This window comes from Lepidothrix coronata, unplaced genomic scaffold (genome assembly GCF_001604755.1).
Source record: "Lepidothrix coronata isolate B3197 unplaced genomic scaffold, Lepidothrix_coronata-1.0 Scaffold105, whole genome shotgun sequence".
NCBI classification, from domain to species: Eukaryota; Metazoa; Chordata; class Aves; order Passeriformes; family Pipridae; genus Lepidothrix; species Lepidothrix coronata.
Genome location: NW_016690285.1, coordinates 3,126,922 through 3,149,989, shown reverse-complemented (window position 1 = coordinate 3,149,989; position 23,068 = coordinate 3,126,922). Strand labels below are relative to the sequence as shown.

The following is a 23,068-nucleotide window of genomic DNA, read 5'->3' as shown; positions in this document are numbered from 1 at the left end:
AGTCAAAAATACATTTAGAACAGCCATGGTTTAATACTCCTTCTCTAGTAAGCATTGTCTGCGCATGCTGAAACTATCTGGGGGAAAAAACCTAACTGAACAATAAATATATTACAAGACTGATTTTAAAATTATTATTGTTGATTCTCTGCCTAGAATAGTATAATTGTTTCATGGAGGCTGATCATGTGTGTTGTTTTTATCAAAGGATTTTTAACTTCTATAGTGAACAGTCAAAAATACATATTTTGCAGGTGCTAATGCATAGTGATGTAACAGATACGAAAACTGACGGACAAAAAACACATGAAAAGTCTCAAGAAAAAAGAACACACCAGCAGATACCTCTTGTGTCTGATTCCCAGACTCACTCATCATTCCAGTCCCAGCAGAAGCAGCCTCAGGTTTTGTCACAGCAGCTTCCGTTTATTTTCCAAAGCTCTCAGGCAAAGGAGGAATCTGTGAACAAACACACAAGTGTAATACAGTCTACAGGATTGGTTCCTAATGTGAAACCTTTGTCTTTGGTACATCAAGCCAAAAAGGAAACCTATTTAAAACTCATAGTTCCTTCCCCTGACCTACTCAAAGCAGGGAATAAAAATACCTCTGAAGAATCTCTCTCTTTGACCAACGATGTCAGATCAAAACGGGTGAGTGACTGTTTTGATTATTTGTGATCTGTGTTACTTGCCTAACAAGATGGAACACTGCTGTCAAGCTCTTTTAAATACAATGTGTTAAAATTATAAGTGTATATTTTTTCATAATCATGAAGTTTTATGTGCTTTTAAAGTTAATCTGGATTTCTGAATGGTGTAAATTAATTAGATTGTGTGGGTCATGCATCTCTTAAGGACAATGTGCAGCTAAAATCAGTATCAAAATAAGGAAAGTACTCATGGATAAATCGTGTGGCCTGGATATTTTTCCTGTGCTTCTAGTTTCAGTGAGAATGTTGATTTAATGCTTCATGTATCTAGTATTGTAAGCGCAGCTTCACTTCATTTCAAGCTGGATAGTTTTAAGTCAAAGTAATTAAAATTACCTGGTTTAATTATGATTTTAAAAAAAGAAGCTGACAGCCTTTCTTAAAAAAATGCTCCATGTAACCTTGAGTTTTGTTTGCTCTTTAAAGACAGATATTTATGCACTGATAGCTATTAAAAATCAGCAGGGCTATTTCCATAGATTCTTAGAATCCCAGCTTGGGTTTGGGTTTGAAGATGCCTAAAGACCATCCAGTCCCATCCCCTGCCATGGGCAGGGACACCTTCCACTATCCCAGGTGCTCTTTAGCTGGTGATCCCCATTTAGTGGTTTGATTTCTCTAAAAGATGTACTGGAGGTATGCATTGTGTGAATATTTATTTTGGAGGTTTTCATAATTTCAGATTCAGTTTTAAATGTTAGTAAGTTCAAGAATGTATTACGCTTGACTTTATTTTTAAAAATTGATTGAAAATATACCATCTTTATCCATTTTATTATGTTTTCCATCAAAGATGATGTGAGGTTTTTTCCTTTGTAAGAATCTTTAGACTAAAGACAGTGTAAGCTTTACATGCATTTCTGAGCCACTGCTGATTAAGTTTTACCTGGCAAACCTTGAAGAACTACTTTTTCAGTTAAAAAATTAGTATATCACAGCACTTACGACTAATGCCTTCTCCCCACCCCTGTTTACTTTTTTAATAAAATTTTTCTATGCCAAGAGTCTTCTGTTAGCTTTCTGCTGGTATTGTGGCTGTTAGTGTTTAAAAATGCATTACCTTGCGCTTTTAAATGAAAAAATTATTAACGGTAGTTTTACATTCACTAATGATATCATTATATACAGAAATAAGTAGTAAGTGGGGGTTTTCCTATGCTGGTACACAAGAGTAGTCTCTAAAAATTACTATTTTCAAGAGACTTAATATATTTATGAAAGTCACTGTCTAGAGCAATATAGCATGTGAGAAATATTCCCTACATAATTTGGATCAACTTAGTCTTGATTTCAGTTTGTCTTTTCCTACTTGATTTACAGTGAAAATCATGCAAGATTTGTGTAACTTGTGGTTACTCATCTCTTCTGTGTAGCCTGCTTTTGACGTACTGAAAATAGCTTAGCAGATGTTTATAATTTCCTAGTGTTCACCTGCCTGAATACTAAAGAAAACCAAACACCTCCACATTTTATTCCTGTCTTCTTATTTCTTTAGGAACAATATAAACAGACATTCCCAGCAGCACAGCTAAAGAAACAGGAATCATCTAAGAACCTGAAGAAGGTCATCGCAGCTTTGTCAAGCCCCAAATCAACATCAAGTTCACCAGCTCATCAAAAACTGACATCCTTGGAAAACAACCATTCTAACCCATTCCTGACAAATGCACTTTTAGGTAATCACCAACCCAATGGAGTTATTCAGAGCGTCATCCAGGAGGCTCCTCTTGCACTCACTACGAAACCGAAACCCCAGACCAAGAGCAATGAAAGTGTAGCCATTTCTAGCAGTGCCCCCTTTTCTTTGCCGGTAAACTTGAGTGCATGTGGGAAAAAACCAGCTGGTAACCGGACACCTGTTATGCCCTCTACCTCTCCTGTGTTACCTGGTTCAGGAAAGGATAAACCAGTCAGCAATAATGCAGTAAATGCAGTAAAACCACAACACCGCCTCCATTCTGCAAAACTGGTGGTGGAGCAGTTCAGAGGGGTAGACTCAGATGCCCCCAGCAGTAAAGACTCTGACGACTCAAATGATGATGACGATGATGATGAAGATGAAGATGAGGACGATGAAGATGATGATTCTGATGATAGCCAATCAGGTGGTTTAACCTTTTTAATAGGAAAAGCAAAAAGTTTATTTTTTGAGTTTTGAAAACATGCATTTCCCACCATATTTTAAAATAGGGGTAGGAAATATTTGGCCATCATGGCCCACACTGTCCTACCTGTATCCTTGAAATGAGCACATCTCCCCATCCCCATTATATCACACCCAAAATCATGTTTGGAGTGTTTTGATACTTGGTCAGCTGTCCTAGTAAGGTGGCTCCACAGCCTTCTGGAAAGGCTATCAGAGTCCTGCCTTCCACATAAGTCACCTGGCCTGTAGCTCATGTCCTGCTGATGTGACAAGGTGCTCGGGATGGGATGGAAATTGTCTGGTTGGTGGTTAATGATTCTGGCAGGCAGAGCTTAGCTGCAAAAAATAGTCCAGGGGATGGTTAGGCTTCCCTAACCAGAGAGGGACTAAACAAAGGCCTTCAAATTGTCAACAGTGGCAAGAAAAGCGTGTTTCTATGCCTCATTCAGGAGCACAGTAGTCCATGAGCAAGAACTTGGACAGTTCTAAGGGCTGCAGTCCAGACTATTATTTTAAAGGCTCTTAAACAAGAGCAAGGACTGTTTTAAAGAGTTGATTGTATTCACAGTTACTCGTTTCTCCCCTGTGAGCTGATATCCCTAGGGTCTGGTCCCCACCTTCATTATTCTCTTTCCCTCTCATCCACATACCCTGTACAAATCTTTTTCTCTCACAGCTGTAGCCCATCTTTAGTTCCTTACCCTGTGTATCCTTGATTGTAACTCTTCCCTTTGCCCAGATCGCCGTACTTCCAATTCTGACACCTCTCAGCCTGTACCCAGTTCTGTTGTTTTCTTCCTCTTCACGATGGATTTCACACCCTGTGAAATGCCCTTCTTGGGATAGTGCCCAGCTATTGCCTGGCTAACAGAATGATTTAGCTATAGCTCATTCTGGGGTGAACAACCTCTTAAAACACTGCAGCTTCTGTCACTCATCTCTTCCCATTCAAAAGAACAGTGCATTATTATGCAGAATTACTTTATGCTGTCATAGTTGTAGTAATTGTAAAGTTTAGGTAGTTAATTATAACCTTCTATTTATAGTCAGGAGGTGTTATTAAAAACATATATAATAAGACAAATGACGTTTCAAGTGTTAGAACTTTAATGTACTTTCCAGTAGTTATCAAGTCATAATGTGCCTTTTGCCACACTTTTTTTTGAACAGAGTCTGACAGTAATTCTGAGTCAGATACAGAAGGGTCTGAGGAGGAAGATGATGAGGATGATAAAGACCAAGATGAATCGGATACAGACACTGAGGGAGAAAAAACTCCACTGAAACTGAATAAAACGTCATCCTCTGTGAAGAGCTCTTCCATTGGTCTTGCAGCTCATTCCACCCCGCTCAATCTCCAAGTAGCAAAGTCCCCCAGCTCGGCTCCAGCTGCCTTATGTCCCGAGTCGCAGCCGGCGGTGTTCCTCGGGACAGCGCCCGCCGCCCTCCCGCCAAGTGCCCACTGTGGTATCTCCATGTCTTCTCTTATAGTACCTGTATCAGCTGAGGGCCATGTGTTGTAAAAGGAGTTACAGTCGTAGTCCAGGGGATGGTATCAAGTGATACCTCAAGAAGGAAGGCTTTTACCATAAGAACAATGATTCAGTGAACAGCCTCCCCAGGGATGTGTCAGAGGCCCCCTACCTGGATATTTTCAGGTGCCAGTCGGTCAGGGGGCAAGATAGTCTCAGCCAGGCTCCCTTTCCCATGAAGGGTTGAACCAAGTGTCTTTTGACACTTTGTCCCTTTCAGCCTCAGCTCAGTTGAGTGACTCCATGATTATTTCATGGGTGTTTGTAGCAGACATTAGAGTGAACCAGCAGAATTGCAGGTTCTCCAGACTAGAACATTACACTTAGACCAGGACATTTTAGCTCATGTAATTATTTGACAGAAGGTAGGATGAAATAGCCAGAGTCAATATTTATTACATTAAAACTCTTTGTTATTTAGTCTTTGATATTTACCGTTTTATTCTAAACTAGTTATTCTTATTTATTTGTAATTTCTGGGCATTATAGGAGGCATTCTGAATCTTCTGGTTTTGCCCCTTCCTTGACAAATTTTGTAACTGTATTTTGTCAGAGTATAACTTTATTCATTATTATTTAAAAATTCTCAATAGAATTTATGTTTTTTTGCAAGGACTTATTTTTGAAAGGTTCATGAAAAGTACATTCAGCATTTACCTGATGTTACCTAGTGTTTAAAATTCTTTATTTGGTGACTAATTTGTAAGATTTACTAATTACTATGACTACAGTAAAGAATCCTTTTTGAAAGTCACACTTGTTAATTTGCATGGTAACAATGAAATTGCATGAATTAGAAACTTGATGTTTAATCAACATGCATATAAGTAGATTTTTAAATGAGGACATGCGCTTATAAATAGGTTTTTATGTCTGGATTCGGTGGAATAGGAATTTCATTCCATGTCATCAAGGGCATTAGATTTGAAGCAGCATAATGTGATCTACTTCATATTTTCCCCAGAAACAGGCCTGTTAATTGTACAGTCTGTAAAAGATTTCCCATGGATTAGAAGTAGTCCAAATTGTTAACTTACAAAGTTCAGGGGTCTGTGTTAATTTATGATGCTTTGAAAAGACTGATAGCAGATGTTTGTCTGTTTACAGGGGTAGGAGATAGAATATATTAGTTTTGTGTCCTTGTTTTAGATGTAATAGTACTCACCTAAGAATCACCTAAGAAGAATCACCATAACACACCAACATATGTTTGTGTCCATTTTACACATTTTTGACACAAGGTCCAAACTATCTTTTTGAGAAGTGCATCTTCCAGAAGTTGTTCTGTTTACATAGTTCATGTCCTACAGCTGTCTGAGAGATCTGAGAAAAGGACCAGCCTTTGGCTCACACTAAAAACCTCACATTTGGTAATTGTGATATTATTGATTCAGTCTCTTCACTAGCACCAAACACAACATCTGTTTGTACTTCGAAAAGCTGAAATAGTCCTGAAAATTTTCTGCATTTGGCAGGTAACTGCTGTCTATACACAGTACTCTAAGAAGACTAAACCTATTAGAATGTATGGATCTTCAGAGTGTTTTCATTTGCATCTTCTGTACTGAAAAAAATCATGTATAGTCTAGTCTAGAAAAAGAGGTGTGCAAGGAATTATTTTAGCAATACACGAGAGCACCAAGCAAAGCGAGTCGTTAAGTATAGAATAGTTAGGTTTTTCTGTTCACAATTCCAGAGAAAGAGGTTACAGGAAACTTAGAGGAAAATGTATTTCAAAAGGAGAACGGCTGCAGTGATTTTTCTTGGTAATTGAGGTACATAATGCCTAGAATGAAACAAATTATTTATCTTTTGTTTTGGGGATACAAACATAAAAGGTACATTTTAGGAATGTTTTCATTTTGTAAGTTCTGTTAGGTGTTAATCAGAAATTCTGTTGCAGGTATTTCAAAAAGACGAAGAGTAGCAGATGAACGGGAGCTGCGTGTTCCTCTCGAATATGGGTAGGTCGTGTATGTACTTGCCTTGCCTTAAAGGGAGATAATACCTTCAAAAGTCAATTGGTAAAGAAATGACAGTGGAGAAATTTTTGAGGCTGAATAATAAGGAAAGGGCTTCAACAATTTAGATTTCCGACTTCCAGTGACTGGGTCAACATATCTTGTGTGTTAATTTTTGTGCGTTAAATTTGCTATTTTGCAAACATGACCTGTCTCTTAGCAGTTTTGCCACTGGAAATTAATCCTGATTGCTAGATCTGAGTCAATATAGACTCCAAATAACTCCCTGAAGTATAGTTCTAAGCCATTTAAAATCTGGTAATATGTAAGTAGCTTGATATAAGTAAATCCATATATACAGTCGATTTGGATAATCTACATAATAAAATTTTCTGATTTTGTCTGATTTGTGATACTCTAGTCACATTCTCCTCTTTTCTTTTTTTTGTAAAATTCTCAAGTTGACATGAATTACTTTTTTAAAAGTGTGCTGTTGTATGCAACTATTTCATATTACTCTAGCTGGCAAAGAGAAACCCGAATCAGAAACTTTGGTGGTCGTCTTCAAGGAGAAGTAGCATATTTTGCACCTTGTGGAAAGAAGCTGAGACAGTATCCTGAAGTAGTAAAGGTACATTCATTTTTTAACTTCTCTGTTCTAATGCTACTAAGCATGCCTGCAATTAAAAAGTGCAATTTTTTTCTCTCCAGTAACGATATTTATTTCCTGTGATATGAGGCATAATGTATCTCGGTCTGTTACTGATTTGAACTCTTATAAATGACAGAATGTGCAAAACATTACACTCACAAAGTTAGCTGTACGTCAAAGCTGGGTTGTAATTATTTACAAGCTGAAGTGGAAAAATATGTGATTTTTTCAGTATCTCAGCAGAAATGGAATAATGGATATCTCAAGGGACAATTTCAGCTTCAGTGCAAAAATAGGAGTGGGTGACTTCTATGAAGCCAGAGATGGACCGCAGGTATCCACTTTTTAAAAAGTAAAGTCTTTGATCCAAGGAGCATTAACTTAAGTGTAGGTGAAGTAATTTTTGCTACAATCTGAAGCATTGCCTGTTTTTAGCTAATTATTTCTAAAACTTGTGCGTGTTTCTTTAATAGTAGTGAGATTGAGATGCTGAGAGCTGGACCCAAGGCAGTGTTGAAAGCTGTTCCCTTCAGTGCTTTTGTTTGGAGGGAGCAGGAATTCACACTCTTTAACGATCAGCTCTGATCCTGGATTGGGCTGGTACAGAAACTCTGAGCTACCTATTCTGTCTTAGTGTGCAGATATTCCTGACTTAAACCTTTATGTCTTCCTTTATTGTGGACAAGCTCTATCAATAGTAGTTTATATGTATGTGTTAAATCCCACTCTTCTCATGTGTTCATGTGCATGATTTATATATGTGTATGTGTGTTTGTATATATGTGTAAAATGCATGTTTATATGCAAGTATGTCCTTATCAAGAACACTGACTGAGCATCCTGAGACTTACGGAAAGGAATGCAGGGCGATCCCAGCTACACTTTACAGTGGTAGAACTGTTAGACTGTGTGTAGATAAACCACACAAGGATAAGTAAAACTAGAAGTTTAGGGAAATTGTGTTACTGTGTTTGTGCCATGCTGTGTTACTGTATTTTGGCCACGTTGCCATTTCTTCAGGATGCGCACCAAAGTTTTTGGGCTTCTGTCAGTGAATATATTTGCTTCTTTAAAAGAAAAGCGTTCTGAACATGTTACTAGCTCTCAGCAAGTCATGAATTCAGGCTCTAGTTAAGCTTTATGTCCTTGTGATACCATGTAGAAATATGTAATGTTTGCATGGTATAAATTTGAAAGCATTAAAGACTGAGTTCACAGCAAGCAACTACTTCTAGGTGGTGCTTACTGATTCCTGGCTTACAGGGTAAAACATTACTAAACTTGTTTTGTGTTTGGCCTTCAGAAAACAGCAGTTACGAGTTCCTGTAGTTGTGAACTTCATTTCGTACCTGAATTGCTTGAGTGAAATAATTCTTTGTACTGTGAACATAATGTATCTGCTCACTTTTTACCCTGTTACCTTTTTTGTGTCTCTTGCCCATATTACTTCATTAGTGTTGTCCCCTTCTCTAGTTATCTGTTTCTTCTCCCTTCAGTTCATGACTTGAACCGTGATCTATAAAACTTGAGAGCGAAGGCAGTGAGAGGGGCAGATTTCTACTGGCAGGGCTGGCAGGGTGAACGTTAAGTTGCTGCACATAAACTGCAGTTTCTACTGATGGAGTTTGTGCTAGGTTCTACTGAGACTTGGGTAAACAAAGGAAAAGGTTTTTTTTTAAGAAAAAAAGAGACTGAGGGCAGCTGTGTCAGCTGTGCTAAAATGTCTTTACATTTTATGTATGAATGAAAAGTTTATAATGTAAACATAGGAGCTGCACTCAGACTGATAATATGCACCCAGCAAAACAGTATGTGATACTGATACTTCATGAAAAGAATTTGCACCCTTTTTACTGCAGTTGTTTGAATTGTCCAGCTTCAAAATAATATGCGACAATCATATCTTCATGGATATCTGGAGGTGATTCCAGAAATTTTATATCTGCATTTGTGGTAGTTTTGATTATTCTGTACAGCCTTTTGTGGTTATTCTTCCTTTTCTTTGTTTTATATTTCTGTCACCTTTTGAGATATGAAGTATCCAGAGGGATGGGGTAAGTTTCAGAGAACTCTGAGATGGAACAAGATGTGAAGAAAATTATCTTAAGGCTAAATCAGTTATACTGAAGAATTACCTATAGCAAGCCAAAAATATGTGGATTACCTGCTTCTGATAGTGCCTGTGTTTGTTACTCGCGGTACGCAAGCAACCAGATATTACAGGTTATTCAAAGAGCAGTTAAATGCTGTAACAGAGAAGCAGATCTGGCAGAAGTGGGCCATGAAAGAGTAGGGTTAGAAGAACACTTGAAGTTTGGCGAAGTGGTGGTGGCAAATGTGAAAATTCAGTGACAGGACCTGGAAGCTTTAAACTGCTGTGATTTTGAAAGATTATTACTGTGAATGTGATTTGGGGTGCTAAAGAGGACACGGGTCCTCATGAGTTTAGGTAATATGGATCGGAGTGTTTGTCCTATTCTGAGTTCTGCAATTCATTTTAGAAAGCTTTGTTGTTAATTTTCCCTCACAAATCTAATCTGAAATTATTGTGGATTTTTGCTTCATGTAAAGTGCCTATGGTTTTGTTCAATATTTTGGGTAGCAGGATTTGAGCTTGATTCTGCTTCCACATGTACTTGTCTGGTGCCTTTTTGGCAAATGTCCTGATTCAGCATGGTGTTGCAGTACATGGTAGATGCTCAAAGGTGAGGAATTGAATGCAGTTCTTGTTTTGATTAGTTTCAGCAATAAAGTACAACATTTCACAGTGTAATTCCCATTATTTCTCTAATGTTTGAGTGGCAAAGCTTAGATTTTATGGAGGCCTGTGATTCTCCTATATTAGGGCTCAACCCCCATATTTTTCTTTGGAATATTTAAAATCCACACAGAATATTAGATTGTATGTTTTTTTAATAGAAATGTATTTTGAGTTAGATTTTAAAAGATGTCTGAGCACAAAATGTAGATGGTCAGTCACCTCTTGCTTAACCCTTAATGGCTTTGTTCTGGACTATTTTTGTCTTGTCCTCTCTTAAACTTGTGGAAAGTTGTCCATGCACACTGTCCTTTGTCAGGACATTAAACAGTCTTCTCCCCATTCCCTGAAACACCTGCTCCTTTTGCCTATTGAACTTGCTACTACCTTCATTTGACAGCCTCTAGTTTCTCTTTTAGGTGGCATTAGGAAAATGTGATACACGTAATAGGTGGTCTCTGGCACCGACGATCTTGCAGACCTCTTACCTTCCTGTTCTGTGTATTTATTATCATTAGTATCAGTAACCACAGAGCATACAAATACAGAGCAAGAGCGATTTCCATTGCAGGTTCTAAAGTACTTCTTGAATTATGGCTGCTTCTCCTTTCCTCTGATTTTTGTTTTGCCTCCCCTCTCCTGGCATCTGTTTTTTATGGAATAAGATTTTCTAGGCTGGAAGTTGGTGTAGGTGAATAAGTACAGTATTGAAGCTACCTCAATAAACTGAACCTGTGATAAATTGTAATTCAAGTACCAGGCAGGGAAATCAAAGTTACACCTGAGTAATACTCTTAAAAGATAGTAAGAGAACTTATGGTTAAGTGTTAGAGGTAAATATTTTGGATTGAAAAGTCCTTAGGGGTGATGCATGATGCTGTACACAGTAATGATAGGTCATGGTTCTGAGCAGCGCATTTTCAGAACATAACTAATAACAAAGCCCTTTGAAATGTTTGCAGACCAAGTGTGACATGTACTCTTGGGATGGTCTTAACTGGGAGTATCGAGACTTAAAAAAAGGTATCTTTGCAGATACTGATAACTCCCTTGAAACCTGAATGTTTCACTAGCAAACTAATGCTTTTACTGAAGTTATGTTAAACTTTTGTAACTGTGAAGAATGAGCACAACTAATTAAAGACAAATTGCCAGGATAAGCAAAAATCATTTATGTTATGGTACAACAGATTTGATGTTAATGTTTATGTACATATAAATATGAAAACTTAAGCATTCCAAATGTATTTTTTCTGAACTGATATTTAATGAGTTTCTAAGTTACCAGCTTTAGCAGGCATTTTTGAAATCTTCTACAGATCTTTTTAAGGCAAGTTATGGAGAAGTTCCAAAGGATACTTAGCTTACATATTTTTTCCCTGCGTTTCTCAAAAACTTGGGGAAATGGTAAAAGATGTTACAATTTTGAAATATGGATGTTCAATCAAACAGGATCAGCTAGACTGCGCTGTTTTGCTCAGTAGGGGCAATAAACTACTTTTCAGTAATCAATTAATGTAAAGCTATTTCTACGTGAGGATTAACTTGGGTATTTTTATGAACAAAGTATTTCAGTAGCTTCTTTGGTGATTCCACAAAATACTCTGGTAAGAACAGTGAGAGCAAGAGTGGAATGTACTGCTGCATACTTTATTTAGTTAGAGAATAAATATATCTGTATCTGAATTTTTAGTTCAGATACATGGATGCTTAAAAGTTACAAACATTGATTGCTTCAAGTTGGCACAGAAATAAACTTACAATGGATGAGGAGAGAACTCAGTTGTGCTAAAACTTCAAGATTGAAATGCGTCTGTTTTTTCAACTCAGTTGTTGAGATCTACGCCACTTGAAAGCAGTATTTGAAAATACATTACTGCATTTGCTTGTTATGTATGTTGGAATTTCTGTAAACACTCGGTTGGAAGACAGGAACTCGGCTTGACACATTTTTTCATTCATGTTGAGCAGTAGATTATGTGAAAGCAGAATACTTGGTTTTGAGTTCACAAAATAAGAATCCATTTCACCTTTTAAAAAGGGTTGAGCAATTTGACTTGATCAGAAATAATTAAAAATAACATAGTAATGGCATACCTACTAGGTAATAACTTTGTATGTCATTGAATAGTCTTCAAAATCTTTCATAGTGGTACAGTTTACAAAGTTCTGAGTGATAGCCTCTCAGTATATAGCTTCTGTGCATCATCAGAGCGTTGTCCTACCCAAATAGTACATCACAGCTCTCACATATTTTCTATCTATAACTTACTGGGGGGGGAAAGTCTCTTGCTGTTTGTGTTCTCAAGTGTCTTAGAATTATTTGTCCTTTTTTTTGAATCTGTGTTAATAATACCTCTCTGTGAAATGTGTTGATTAAAAGGGTGTGCAGTGGTGTCTTCTGAAAGAAGAGGAGGTCATTCCCCGGATCAGAGCGATGGAAGGGCGTAGAGGACGACCACCAAACCCAGACAGACAGCACTCCAGGGAGGAGTCACGGACAAGGCGCCGCAAGGGCCGACCGCCGAACGTTGGCAGCACGGAATTCCTGGACAACGCCGATGCAAAGCTTTTGAGAAAGCTCCAGGCTCAAGGTAAGAAATGTCTTACTGTTTTCACAAACAGAGAGGGTATTAGGATATAGAGAGTTAATGTTTTTCCTAAGGAAGAGTGATGTGTTTCAGCAGGATATGAGTATACAGGATTTGATTTGGGAAACTTGGTACATGCTTTTATTGAAGGCTTTTTTGAGATCAGTAAACGTGTGTAGGTTTTAAAGGAAGAAGTGAGCTTTAAGGTCCCTTCCAACCCAAACCATTCTATGATTATTGTCCTCGTACTGTGGCATGAGAGTCTTATTACTTTGGAGTTATCATTTGATACTAAGAATTATAGTTTCTTTGATTTCTTTTTAGATTCTTAGCTTGTTTTAGAAGTCCTTAAATTTTGCTCAGTACAGTACATACTAGTTGAATGGAAGTACAGGTGTACTGTTTTGTCGTCCCTGTTTTTTGTAGTGTTTCCCATTGGTCCTTTTCAGGTGCATGGTGAACATTAACCACATCCTCCTCATGGATTGTGCCAATTTAAACCAAGTGATCTTCTGTGTCTCTTGGCCTTTCCATAGCTCATAGTTTAAGTTCTTGTCTATGACATAAATTCTAATATCCAGCTACAGATTCTGTTTCAGTTAAGGTGTAACTGCTTCTTCTGTGTGCTTTCCTCGTGGAAGCGTGAAGGTTTCCCTGTTGTCATTTCCCTGTTTACACTACTCTTGGTATCTACAGCATCATCTGACCTATACAAGGATTTTCTATATGTTTACCTGGGTCTTAGTCATTGCACAAGAAGCTGTATTTTGGGGAATGCTCTCAGAGAGGTCCTGGACCTCTTGAAAAGCAAGCTGAATTCAACTTCCAGAAAATCCTTTCTCCAGCTGGCTTTTATCAGTGTGTCCATAAGCAGTTAATTCAAATTTCAGCAATACTATCATGTAGGGTAGCTTCAGGTGGTTACTAATTAGGATAAGAGTGGCTAGATTTAGGTAGCCACAGGAAAGAGAGGTGTGACCCAGATGAGTGTGCCCTCCCTGCCTTGTTAAAAAAGAATTAGATAATTACATGGGGGGACTTCCAAGGAAAACAGCAATTCCATCTTTCTGAATAAAAGGTTGATATAGTACTTTTGAAAAAATGTTTTTGCTTTAGAAAGAAAGAAGGAAATGGTTTTAAAATGGTACAGCATTATTGGCCTGATTCTGTCACTTAATAGACAATTCTTTTCTTCCAAAAATAGTATTTTATTTTATGTAGAAAATATCTGTGCTTACACTATGTTTTTACACTGTTGATGTAGTTACTGATACATGAGATGCCACTAAAGGTAGTCGATAGTGAAATTTTGTAAAAGTCAGCATGTACAAAAGAAATTCACTGTTTGCTCTGTCTTTACAACATACAAATGCCTGGAACATGGACTGTATCTTTATTGTTGGACAGCACTGTTTTTATGAACTTAATATTTTCTTTTTGTAACAGAAATAGCCAGGCAAGCAGCACAAATAAAGCTACTTAGGAAACTTCAGAAGCAAGAACAAGCACGAGCTGCCAAGGAAGCAAAAAAACAGCAAGGTAAGTATTACTTGTTGAAGTTTGTGCATGTTAGCGGATTATTTTGAAAAGCATTAACTAAAAGTAACCTGTCTCTTGTCATGTTCTGCTGATAGTAATTCTTTTGCTTTTGTTTGTTAGCAATTATGGCAGCTGAAGAAAAGCGAAAGCAAAAGGAGCAGATAAAGATAATGAAGCAACAGGTAAACTTTCTGTGATTCCTAAATGAGCCCTTTAAATTATATTTTGAATTATTGAATTAGGTGCTTCAAATATTTAGTAAATTACTAAGTATGCTGATAACAAAGTGTATGTTTTAAATCTAGTGTTCAAGAGCATACAGTGTATGTTACTTAAAATTCTAAACTCCAGTAAATCCACCACTACCCCCATGGCTGTTAAATCCCTTTAGGGTTGGGACTCCACCACTGCCCTGGGCAGCCTGTGCCAAAGCTGGACAACCCTTTCCTTGAAGAAATTTCACCTAGTATCCAGTTAAACCTCCCATGGTGCAATTTGAGGCCGTTCCCTCTTCTTCTGTCCCTTGTTCCCTGGGAGCAGAACCTGACCCCCTCCCTGGCTCCCCCCTCCTGTCAGGGCGTTGCAGAGCCAAAAGGTCCCCCCTGAGCCTCCTTTTCTCCAGGCTGAGCACCCCCAGCTCCCTCAGCCCCTCCTGCTGCTCCAGACCCTTCCCCAGCTCCATTGCCCTTTCTTCTCTGGACATGCTCCAGCACTTCAGTGTCTGTATTTGGTCTCAACATCCCAAACTCGAAATTAAGTATTAGTATTAGTTACCTGTAAGTGACAGGGTGAGCAAGTTTGAGCTGGCTTCCCACCAAGTCTCCAACTGCTCAGTGAAAGCCCCCTCCCCTGCCTCCTTTGGGCAAAGAGAGGAAAGGAAAAAAAATATGGAAACTGAGAGAAACTGAAACCAACTGAATTATACCAAAATATATGTGTATTTTTGCATATATACCGTTATATACAGTAAGGATATTATGTACAACTCCCAAGAAAGGGGAGAGGGGAAGGGAAAATGGGAAAAAGGGGCAAAAAGAGACAAAACCAAAACAAGTATGCACAATCGAGAAACCCGAGTAACTAACGGAATGAAGAACTGTTAGAAATCTCACCACTTCTCTTGAGAAAACAGGACGGCTGGACGCGGCCCAGCACTGTCCCCTCCCGCGTGGCAGACAACAGCAGTCACTGCAGGCCTCAGCTCCAGATAAGCCAGGCCGAGACAGGGACCCACCGTTCCCAAACCTCGCCGGAAGAGAAGAGAGCGAGGTCTCTCCGGTCGGCTTTATTTGTACCTCAGGTTACATAAAGGAATAGCATGGAATACTTCCTGGGTCACTTCCCTAGTTCCTTCCTGGTTACAAGCTGGTCTCCAGGAAGGCCTAGGGTGAAAACTATCACGCAGGAGAAGAACACAGAGATGTGCTTGCCACTGTAGGGAGAAAATCTGTGCAGCCAAAGCTCAGTTGGAGTTGAAGCTGACAAAGCTGGAGGGGACAATAAAAAGGGATTTTTCAAATATATTAATGGCAGAAGGCAGTGTAGAAATAACATCAGCCTGTTAGAGGGTCAGGATGGTCACCTCACAAACAAGGACAGAGACAAGGCAGAGATGTTTAATGCTTTCTTTGCTGAAAAGTTTGTTCTGCATTAATTCTAGCCTTTGTGGAATTGAGAGGGTGTAGTACATGCTCTCAACTTCTGTACTGTTTTTAAAGGGTAATGGGGGATAACAGAGACTTAAGGTCTGTGCTGTGAGCTTCACATGGTGAAAATAAAGTTCAGCACTGTCTAAACAAGGCCTCTGAATTAATTTGCTGGATAATGTAGTCTTATGCTGGACTTCTCAATATTTTAAGGAACTGGTAAGATTTGCCTGAAGTTTGTAAGACCTCACGTATTGGAGCTCTATTTATCAGGAAATTTTGTATGTCTGTCTTCTCTGCGATTGTTCCTTTACTGTTAAATATTTTAGATTATCTTTTCTTAGGGGCTTGATTTTGGTTTGTTATTTTTTGATAAAGAATATATATACCTATGTGTTCTCCAGAAAGTAAGATTTTAGCAGTAGTCCGTGTTCTAGAGTTTCAGACCAGCTCTCAGGTAAACAGTGTATTCCATACAGATGGGCTTGCCCTCACTGTCGGGAAAACATCTGCTGTTCCAAAGAAGAGCACTGAGCTCCATTTCAGGCTTCTGATCTAGGCCTCCCAGCCTGCAGGACTTTTCCATGGTCTGGGTTTTGCTGTTAAAACTTTACAGCAAGTTCAGCTGGATGTATTGCTTCTCTTCATAATGGTCCCTTCCCAGTCACTGTTGCTCAGGCAGTTCTTTTGAGATAATAAAATCTCAAGTAATGGGCTAATGAATTTTTAATGTGAGCTAATTTAACAAACAAACCCATGCAGCACAGGAAATGTGAAATAATCCCAATGTTAGCAATGATTGCATTTCTCAATCAATGTAGTAGGACTTAGTTCAGATTTTAGGAACTAATTCTCAAAAAAGAATAAATCAGAATATGATTGCACAGCATCTGTCTGTGGAGTGCACACATAGCCTGATCATTTTCTTCTCTTCACATGGAACACGCTGAAATGTGTTGTACTGCCCACGGTTGCTATTCCAGTTACTTCTTTTGTTACAGCATGTTTACAACTCCATCCCCCAAACTACATAGGAAGGCATCCAAACTTGTCCTCAATTACCTGAATGCTTTAAAAATCTGTGGAAAGTGGAGTGTACTTGACTGAGCGTGTTACCCAGGTTCATGAGGGGCAGTGTCGCTGGCAGAGCACCTGCTTTGGGTTTCTCAGAGCTCGAGTTCCCTGTGCTGCCTGTGGGACTGAAAGGCTGCTGGACCTGAGGCAGAAAACAGTGGTTTGACAGAACCCCCTATTTCTTGGTCAGGAAGATCACTTCAAAACATCATATATTTCATGGCATAGCTCACACTTTGTTCATTCCTAAATAGCTCCCCCACTGTCAGCTAGAATTTGAATGCTGTTGGCTTGTTTACATTGCTATTAATCTTGTCCTCTGAAAAAGTAAAATAAAAAACTACAACAACTTAAACATAAGCACCTATGCATAACTAAGAGTAGGTTCCTTCAGGGTTATACCAGACATCTTTTAATGCTAGTAAAAATTCTATGGAAACAATTGACTACAGTGGGTATGAGACTTCATAACAAAAAGTATGTATAAACTTGGTCATTTTTCAAATGTAAGAATAAATTTGCTTTCTCGATATTTTTATCTTTTTTAAAAAGAAATAACTTTCTTACTCTTGTAGGAAAAAATCAAGCGAATCCAGCAAATCAGAATGGAGAAAGAACTTCGAGCTCAGCAAATTTTAGAGGTAGAAATAATGGCTCAAATGTAATTTTTGTGTTGCCATTTTAAAGAATGTTGTATTTTAACAGTCACATGTGTAGTTAGGCATATAACTAAATATAACAGCTCTAACAACCTGGATTTCCAAAGGCCAGTTCAAACACATGTCTTAAAATATTTTTCTTAGAAAATCTACGTTAACTGTGCCCCAAATCTTGGAAATGTTCACTTAGGCTCACGACTTTCTACATGAAGTCTTGTATGTGCTAAAATTAACAGCAGAGCTGTTCAATTATTAGAGAACAAGTTTGCAGTAGCAGGATGTTCAAACAGTATAATGGTCTGCTCTGGATATAGTGCAGTGGATTTAAAATACTGTGTCTGTATATATGCTAGAATATACTGATACACGGAATGGGTTTGCTAGTGTACTAGCAAAGATAGATTGCTAGTTTTCAGGTCTTCATTGATGGAAAAATTAGTAGTAACTCTTTGCCATTTATATTGTTTCTGTGTGTACTTGCTTTCTTATAATAGCCAGATGAAGCAATTTTGAGTAGGACTTGAAATTCTGGCTTAATTTTTAAGAAGTAAGTGAATTGGGAGTTGGTTCATCATGAAAGCTGCATTGGGGAAGAGATCTGTTGTAATGTACACAATAAGTGATGATGTTTTTTAACTTTTAAAGGCACGTAACTTTATTTCTAGTCATACTGTTCTCGACTTGTGATGGTGCTGTTGTGTGACCTGTTTTGCATGCACAGGCAAAAAAGAAAAAGAAGGAAGAAGCAGCAAATGCCAAATTATTGGAGGCCGAAAAACGAATAAAGGTTAGTTTGGAGGAGCTCCAGAAACAAGAACTGTGTTATTGTGCATAATGTATGTTGATGTATAAAAAGCAGTAAATTTGGAAGAATATTCATGGCTAAGGAAACTGTACATAGACAAGCACACGATAACATGTACATGTGGTTATATAACTGCATGAAGCACGTGCAGAGGAGTTTGTGTATGTGTGACATACACGTGTGAATATATAGAGACAGTACTTTTTTGTGTGCCATTACCTTGAGTTTTGCTTACATGATGCCTGGTTTGCACAACAGAATGCCCGTTCAGTAACATTATTCACAGTGTTCTGTTATTCACACTGTATCAAAAAACTTTATTGTTTCTCAGCAAGCCTAGTCTCTTCTAGGCTGTATGCATACAAGACTGCAGAACTCTTACAAATCCTGGCAAATATGGTGCATATAGGTACTTGCATGGCTGCTTTGGCATTCTGGGTGCGTTCTCACACGGACCTCCCAGCTCACCAGACCTCCTGTCGTGTACACTGTGCTCAGCTCAGGGGGGGCAGGGAAGTTAGAATTCAACTCAGATGTGCTGGTTTCGTGTGGCAAAACTGTGCAATTTGTTAAGTAAATTTTAATAGATATTTTCAATATGCTTTTTTAAGGAGAAGGAGATGCGAAGGCAGCAGGCTGTTCTTCTGAAGCACCAGGTTGGTATATGTTCAGTTGACCAGACAGACTGAGTGCCATTTGTGAGCTACTACTTTAAGCTGTATGGGGGTGGGGTGGAATCTTCACAATAAGCCGTTTTAAAATTCTGGGTTTGATTCCTGCACAGATTTTCTTTCGCCTTATGATTTGTTGCTTTGCTTTGGTATTGGGGTCTTCTGGGGGATTATAAAGTGGTTTTATGACTTTGTGATTTCTGTTTCATAATGTTGTGCCAACTCTTTCTACCAGGAGTTGGAGAGGCATAGACTAGATATGGTATGGGTATGTTTATTTTTGTACATCTAACACCGCATTGTGATTTGGTTGTGATATGGTTGTCATAGCAATGCATAAAATGTAGCACTGGCTGCTGTCATATTACATACTGCTGCATGGCTTTACAGCACAGTGCATTGCATACATCTGCTTGTCTTGTCTGTTCAGGAAAAAAAAGGACATGTGTTGAACATGTGTATAAATTGAACATGGCAATAACTAAGTGAGGTTTTAAACCAGAGATCTATGTTACTGATATCCTAGTAGAAATTTGACTACTATATAAAATCAGGGATTAATGCAAAATTAATAGATAGTCACTTGTATAATTTTTGCAAGCCTTGTCCCATTCACTGGGAATGAATCCAGATATTTTAAATACAATTTGAATTAACCTGTTTTAGAATCCAGGATGATGTCTTCCCTAAGTTTGTAAGATACTGAGAAAATTAACTTTCAGCCGGTGGTAAATTCATGCTGTTACAACTATACAGTGAAAGATTAGAATGTAATCCTGGCCTCACCCAATCAGATGGTAAAATTCCCATAGCCTTTGCTGGGGCCAGGATTTACTCTACAGCTTTCAGGGCAAAGCTCCCATACTTAATGCCCTAGAACAGTGCTCCTTAATGCATTTGAAATTACTGCCATAATTTACTGAGGGACAGGCATCAGTAAACCAAGTGTTGTTGTGTACGTATGTGCACCACCACTGGCTTGATTAAAACTGATCTAGAGCTGAGAATGTTAATTTGTTGCTTGGTTACAAAAATGTTAGTATTTGCAATGTTTGAGAAAGACCAGTATAAAATTTCTGCTGAATTGGCTATTGAAGAAGTAAATTGCAAGTTCCGTCATAGCAGATGTAAGGTAACTGACCTGTTCCAGCCAACCATTATGCTTTTTGTTCTGCCAGCTTATGAAGGAGCATCACAACTGACCATAAGTAAACCTGTATGCTTCTTTTTTACACTGTCTCCATGTTCATTGCTTTACCTTTTTGCTTTTGATTGTTCTTGTATTTGCTTTCTAAACCTGAACTAAAACATGCACAGACTTGGCCATTCTTGTCCTATATTTAGTATTTACTGTGACTTGTCTATTAATGCTAAATTTGTTATTCAGCTTTTTTACTGATTTGAAAATGTGGATTAGTTTCGTTCTAATATTACCTGCTTCAATAGGAACGCGAACGGAGAAGACAACATATGATGCTTATGAAAGCCATGGAAGCACGTAAAAAAGCAGAAGTGAGTATTAACCTCGGAAAGCTTGAGGTTTTCGTGGTTTCATTCTCTAGTTATCTGTAGAAGAGCAGTGTCTTTGATGTACATGTGGGTAGTTTCATTTGTATACATGGCAGCGGTAGGACAAGAAGTAATAGGTACAAATTGAAATACAGGAAATTCTGTTCAAACTTAAGAAAAACTGTTCTACTTGGAGGGTGATGGTTGAACACTGGCACAGATTGCTCAGTTTTGAGAGTTCTGGATGTTTTTGAGAGGAAACATAAGTAAAATACAAAAGGACATAATTGCTAACTTATTTTTTGGGTTTATGTATTTTTCTATATCCTGAGACTTTTATTTTAATCTCTGTATCCTGACACTTTTATAAATAAAGTACAGATAACTAAGATATTGAAGTAAAATAACTGTCATTATAGCAACTAGTTGTCAAAGAAGTTTTAAAACTTTTTTCTTGGATGTATTCACAAACTTAAATGAAAGTGGCTGAGCAAAACCAAGAAATATTGACTAATACTTCAGTGCAAGGAAATAGAGGAAAATGATGCCCTAAGCACCCATCCCACTGTTGGAAATCAGGATGCCAGGCTACATGATTGTTTAGTCTGATCCAGTGCTGTAACTGTATTCTTGCTCTAGTAGAAACAGAATAGTGGTTAAAGTTTGCATTTTTAATCATAACTGCAAATTACCGTGTTGTCACATAAATATCCATATGTACACCTCTTGTTTTCTTCAGGCTTGGAGTGTTTCTAATTGGGAAAAACAAGTTGTAGGAAATGCCAGTTGGCTTTGAGACCTTGACATAGTTTAAGATAAAAGGCAATAAACAATTTACAAAAACAAGCCAGGGGGTATTTTCCATTTTAAAATAAAGTTTTGGATTTTGTGTGCTGCTTTAGTGTATTGTGAATTTCTACACGGGATGTCCCTTATGAACTCCCCACAGATACGAGGCCTGTTGTTGGCAATACAGAGGGTGCTTGCACAGCTGCAGAGCAGGAGGCAGTTGGGCTGATGAGAGTTCTGTATGTCACTGCTTTTTTCTGCCAGTGTTAATTTACTGGTTCAAACATGTTCTTTGTGTCCAATGAGAAACTCAGTCTTGCATAAAATCCACCAAAGACTGTAGTAGTAGAGGTGCTGATCTCTGTGCAGTCACAGCAGCTATCCACAGGAGTCACCAGTGCTGTAGTAATACTCAGTATAGAATCAACAGAACGAATCACAAGTCGTGGGGCCTGCCAGAACTCCACAGCGGAGTCAGTGGTTCATAACCATCTGCAAATGTGGCCCAGCCCTGACTTAGGATCGCCCACACTCTGATCTGTGCAAAACAGGGTGGTGGTAAATGGAAGAGACCAGAGTGACCTCCTAAACTGACAGAATAGTGGAGAGTGGTTCTGAGTAATGGGAAGCAGCTTGGCTTGGTTCTTCAGCCCTTCTGTGCCCCCAGGGGGAAAGCACATACGGTGTCTTCACCGCTGGAGCAGATTCTTCAGTCATGACTCCCACACACCCCTGTGTGTTTGTGGGTACGTACTCGGTCCTGTGCTCCAAAGAGTAGCATCAACAGATGCAGATTCCATACATTCTGCGCTTGATATTGGTTGCACAGAGGTGTGTAGGCAATTGTGTTGTCAGGACAGTGGATTGGTGCTGGTCATGGGGCTGCAGAACCCCTGGAACCAGGGATAGGAAAGGCCATTGGAGCTCCAAGTTCAGAGTCAGTCTTGGCAGGTTAGAGTGACAGAGGGAGCGCAGTAATGTGTGGGACGTCTCTGGAGAGGGCATTGGGAGAGACAAGTAATAAAAGCTTGACTTTTCACTTGATGATCCCCGTGTTCTTGTTAATGAGACATAAAGGGCTGTTCAGTTTTCAGATTGCATGTGAAGTACATGGTAATTCAAGCCTAGAATCTACCTGTTTGAAAAGATCTGTTGTGTTTTATAAGCTATTCATATCCAGTTTGTGTATTATGGGAATTTTTAAACCATATGTTGTTCACTTGTCCCTTTACTTTAATGCAAGTTCCTTAATTGCCGTGGTAATTACTAAGGTTACATAAGTAGTGCTTTTTAAATTTGTAGGTTGTTCCTTTGTAAGTTTAATATGTAAGGTTTATTTTCTGCCCTTTTAATTCTGCTTAAGGAAAAAGAGCGGTTAAAGCAAGAGAAACGTGATGAAAAAAGATTAAATAAAGAACGCAAGCTGGAACAGCGAAGATTGGAATTAGAAATGGCAAAGGAGCTAAAGAAGCCTAATGAAGATATGTGCTTAGCAGACCAGAAGGTAATCACAGCGACATAAACTTATTTTCTTGCTTTTTGTTTGTGTATTTTATCATTGTGACAATAACTTTTTTCTTGCAGTCACACCCAAAGCATTCAAGTTTTGATCCAGCTAATTAGAGAACTATTTGAAATATATACAAATACAAGATATTAGAACACTTCAGTGGCACATGTTTAGTTAATGAACAGCTTTTTGTTTAAAAGCAGCCTGCTTCCCAAAAAGCACTTGCATGATTGCTTCAAAAAAATTCTTTACTCTGAGTTATTTTTACATCAGGAATATGCATCATGTCTCAGTACACAGACACTAGGTAGTCATCTAGACAACTCTTATAAGCTGTTGCTCAAAAAAAATTACTCTCCCAGTCTTCTGTGTTTTTAGTTCTTGCCCTTAAAGACTTGACAAAGCTCAGGTTCCAAGCCTCTCTGTGTCAGAGAAATCCCTTCTCTTTGCCCCCTAAATATTTTTACACCACCTTTTACAGTAATTTGGCTCAGCATAAATCCTGGTAGCGTCT

The 23,068-nt window shown here is 38.4% G+C and overlaps 1 protein-coding gene across 14 annotated transcripts in view; it reads left to right on the top strand.

Annotated features, from left to right (window-relative positions):
• Nucleotides 1–23,068, top strand: part of BAZ2B (bromodomain adjacent to zinc finger domain 2B) — a 115,229-nt gene that overhangs the window by 69,165 nt on the left and 22,996 nt on the right. For 5 of the 14 annotated variants that reach the window (XM_017823725.1, XM_017823727.1, XM_017823732.1 and 2 more), the window contains 15 exons: nt 255–653; nt 2,208–2,817; nt 4,029–4,325; nt 6,294–6,354; nt 6,874–6,982; nt 7,236–7,337; nt 12,145–12,355; nt 13,799–13,891; nt 14,012–14,073; nt 17,187–17,252; nt 17,992–18,057; nt 18,687–18,731; nt 18,982–19,014; nt 20,193–20,258; nt 22,408–22,548. In XM_017823725.1, coding sequence (XP_017679214.1) covers nt 255–653; nt 2,208–2,817; nt 4,029–4,325; nt 6,294–6,354; nt 6,874–6,982; nt 7,236–7,337; nt 12,145–12,355; nt 13,799–13,891; nt 14,012–14,073; nt 17,187–17,252; nt 17,992–18,057; nt 18,687–18,731; nt 18,982–19,014; nt 20,193–20,258; nt 22,408–22,548 — 2,361 coding nt within the window. The remainder of the gene's footprint in view (nt 1–254; nt 654–2,207; nt 2,818–4,028; nt 4,326–6,293; nt 6,355–6,873; nt 6,983–7,235; nt 7,338–12,144; nt 12,356–13,798; nt 13,892–14,011; nt 14,074–17,186; nt 17,253–17,991; nt 18,058–18,686; nt 18,732–18,981; nt 19,015–20,192; nt 20,259–22,407; nt 22,549–23,068) is intronic. The other 9 variants (XM_017823729.1, XM_017823728.1, XM_017823735.1 and 6 more) reach the window with 6 other exon arrangements.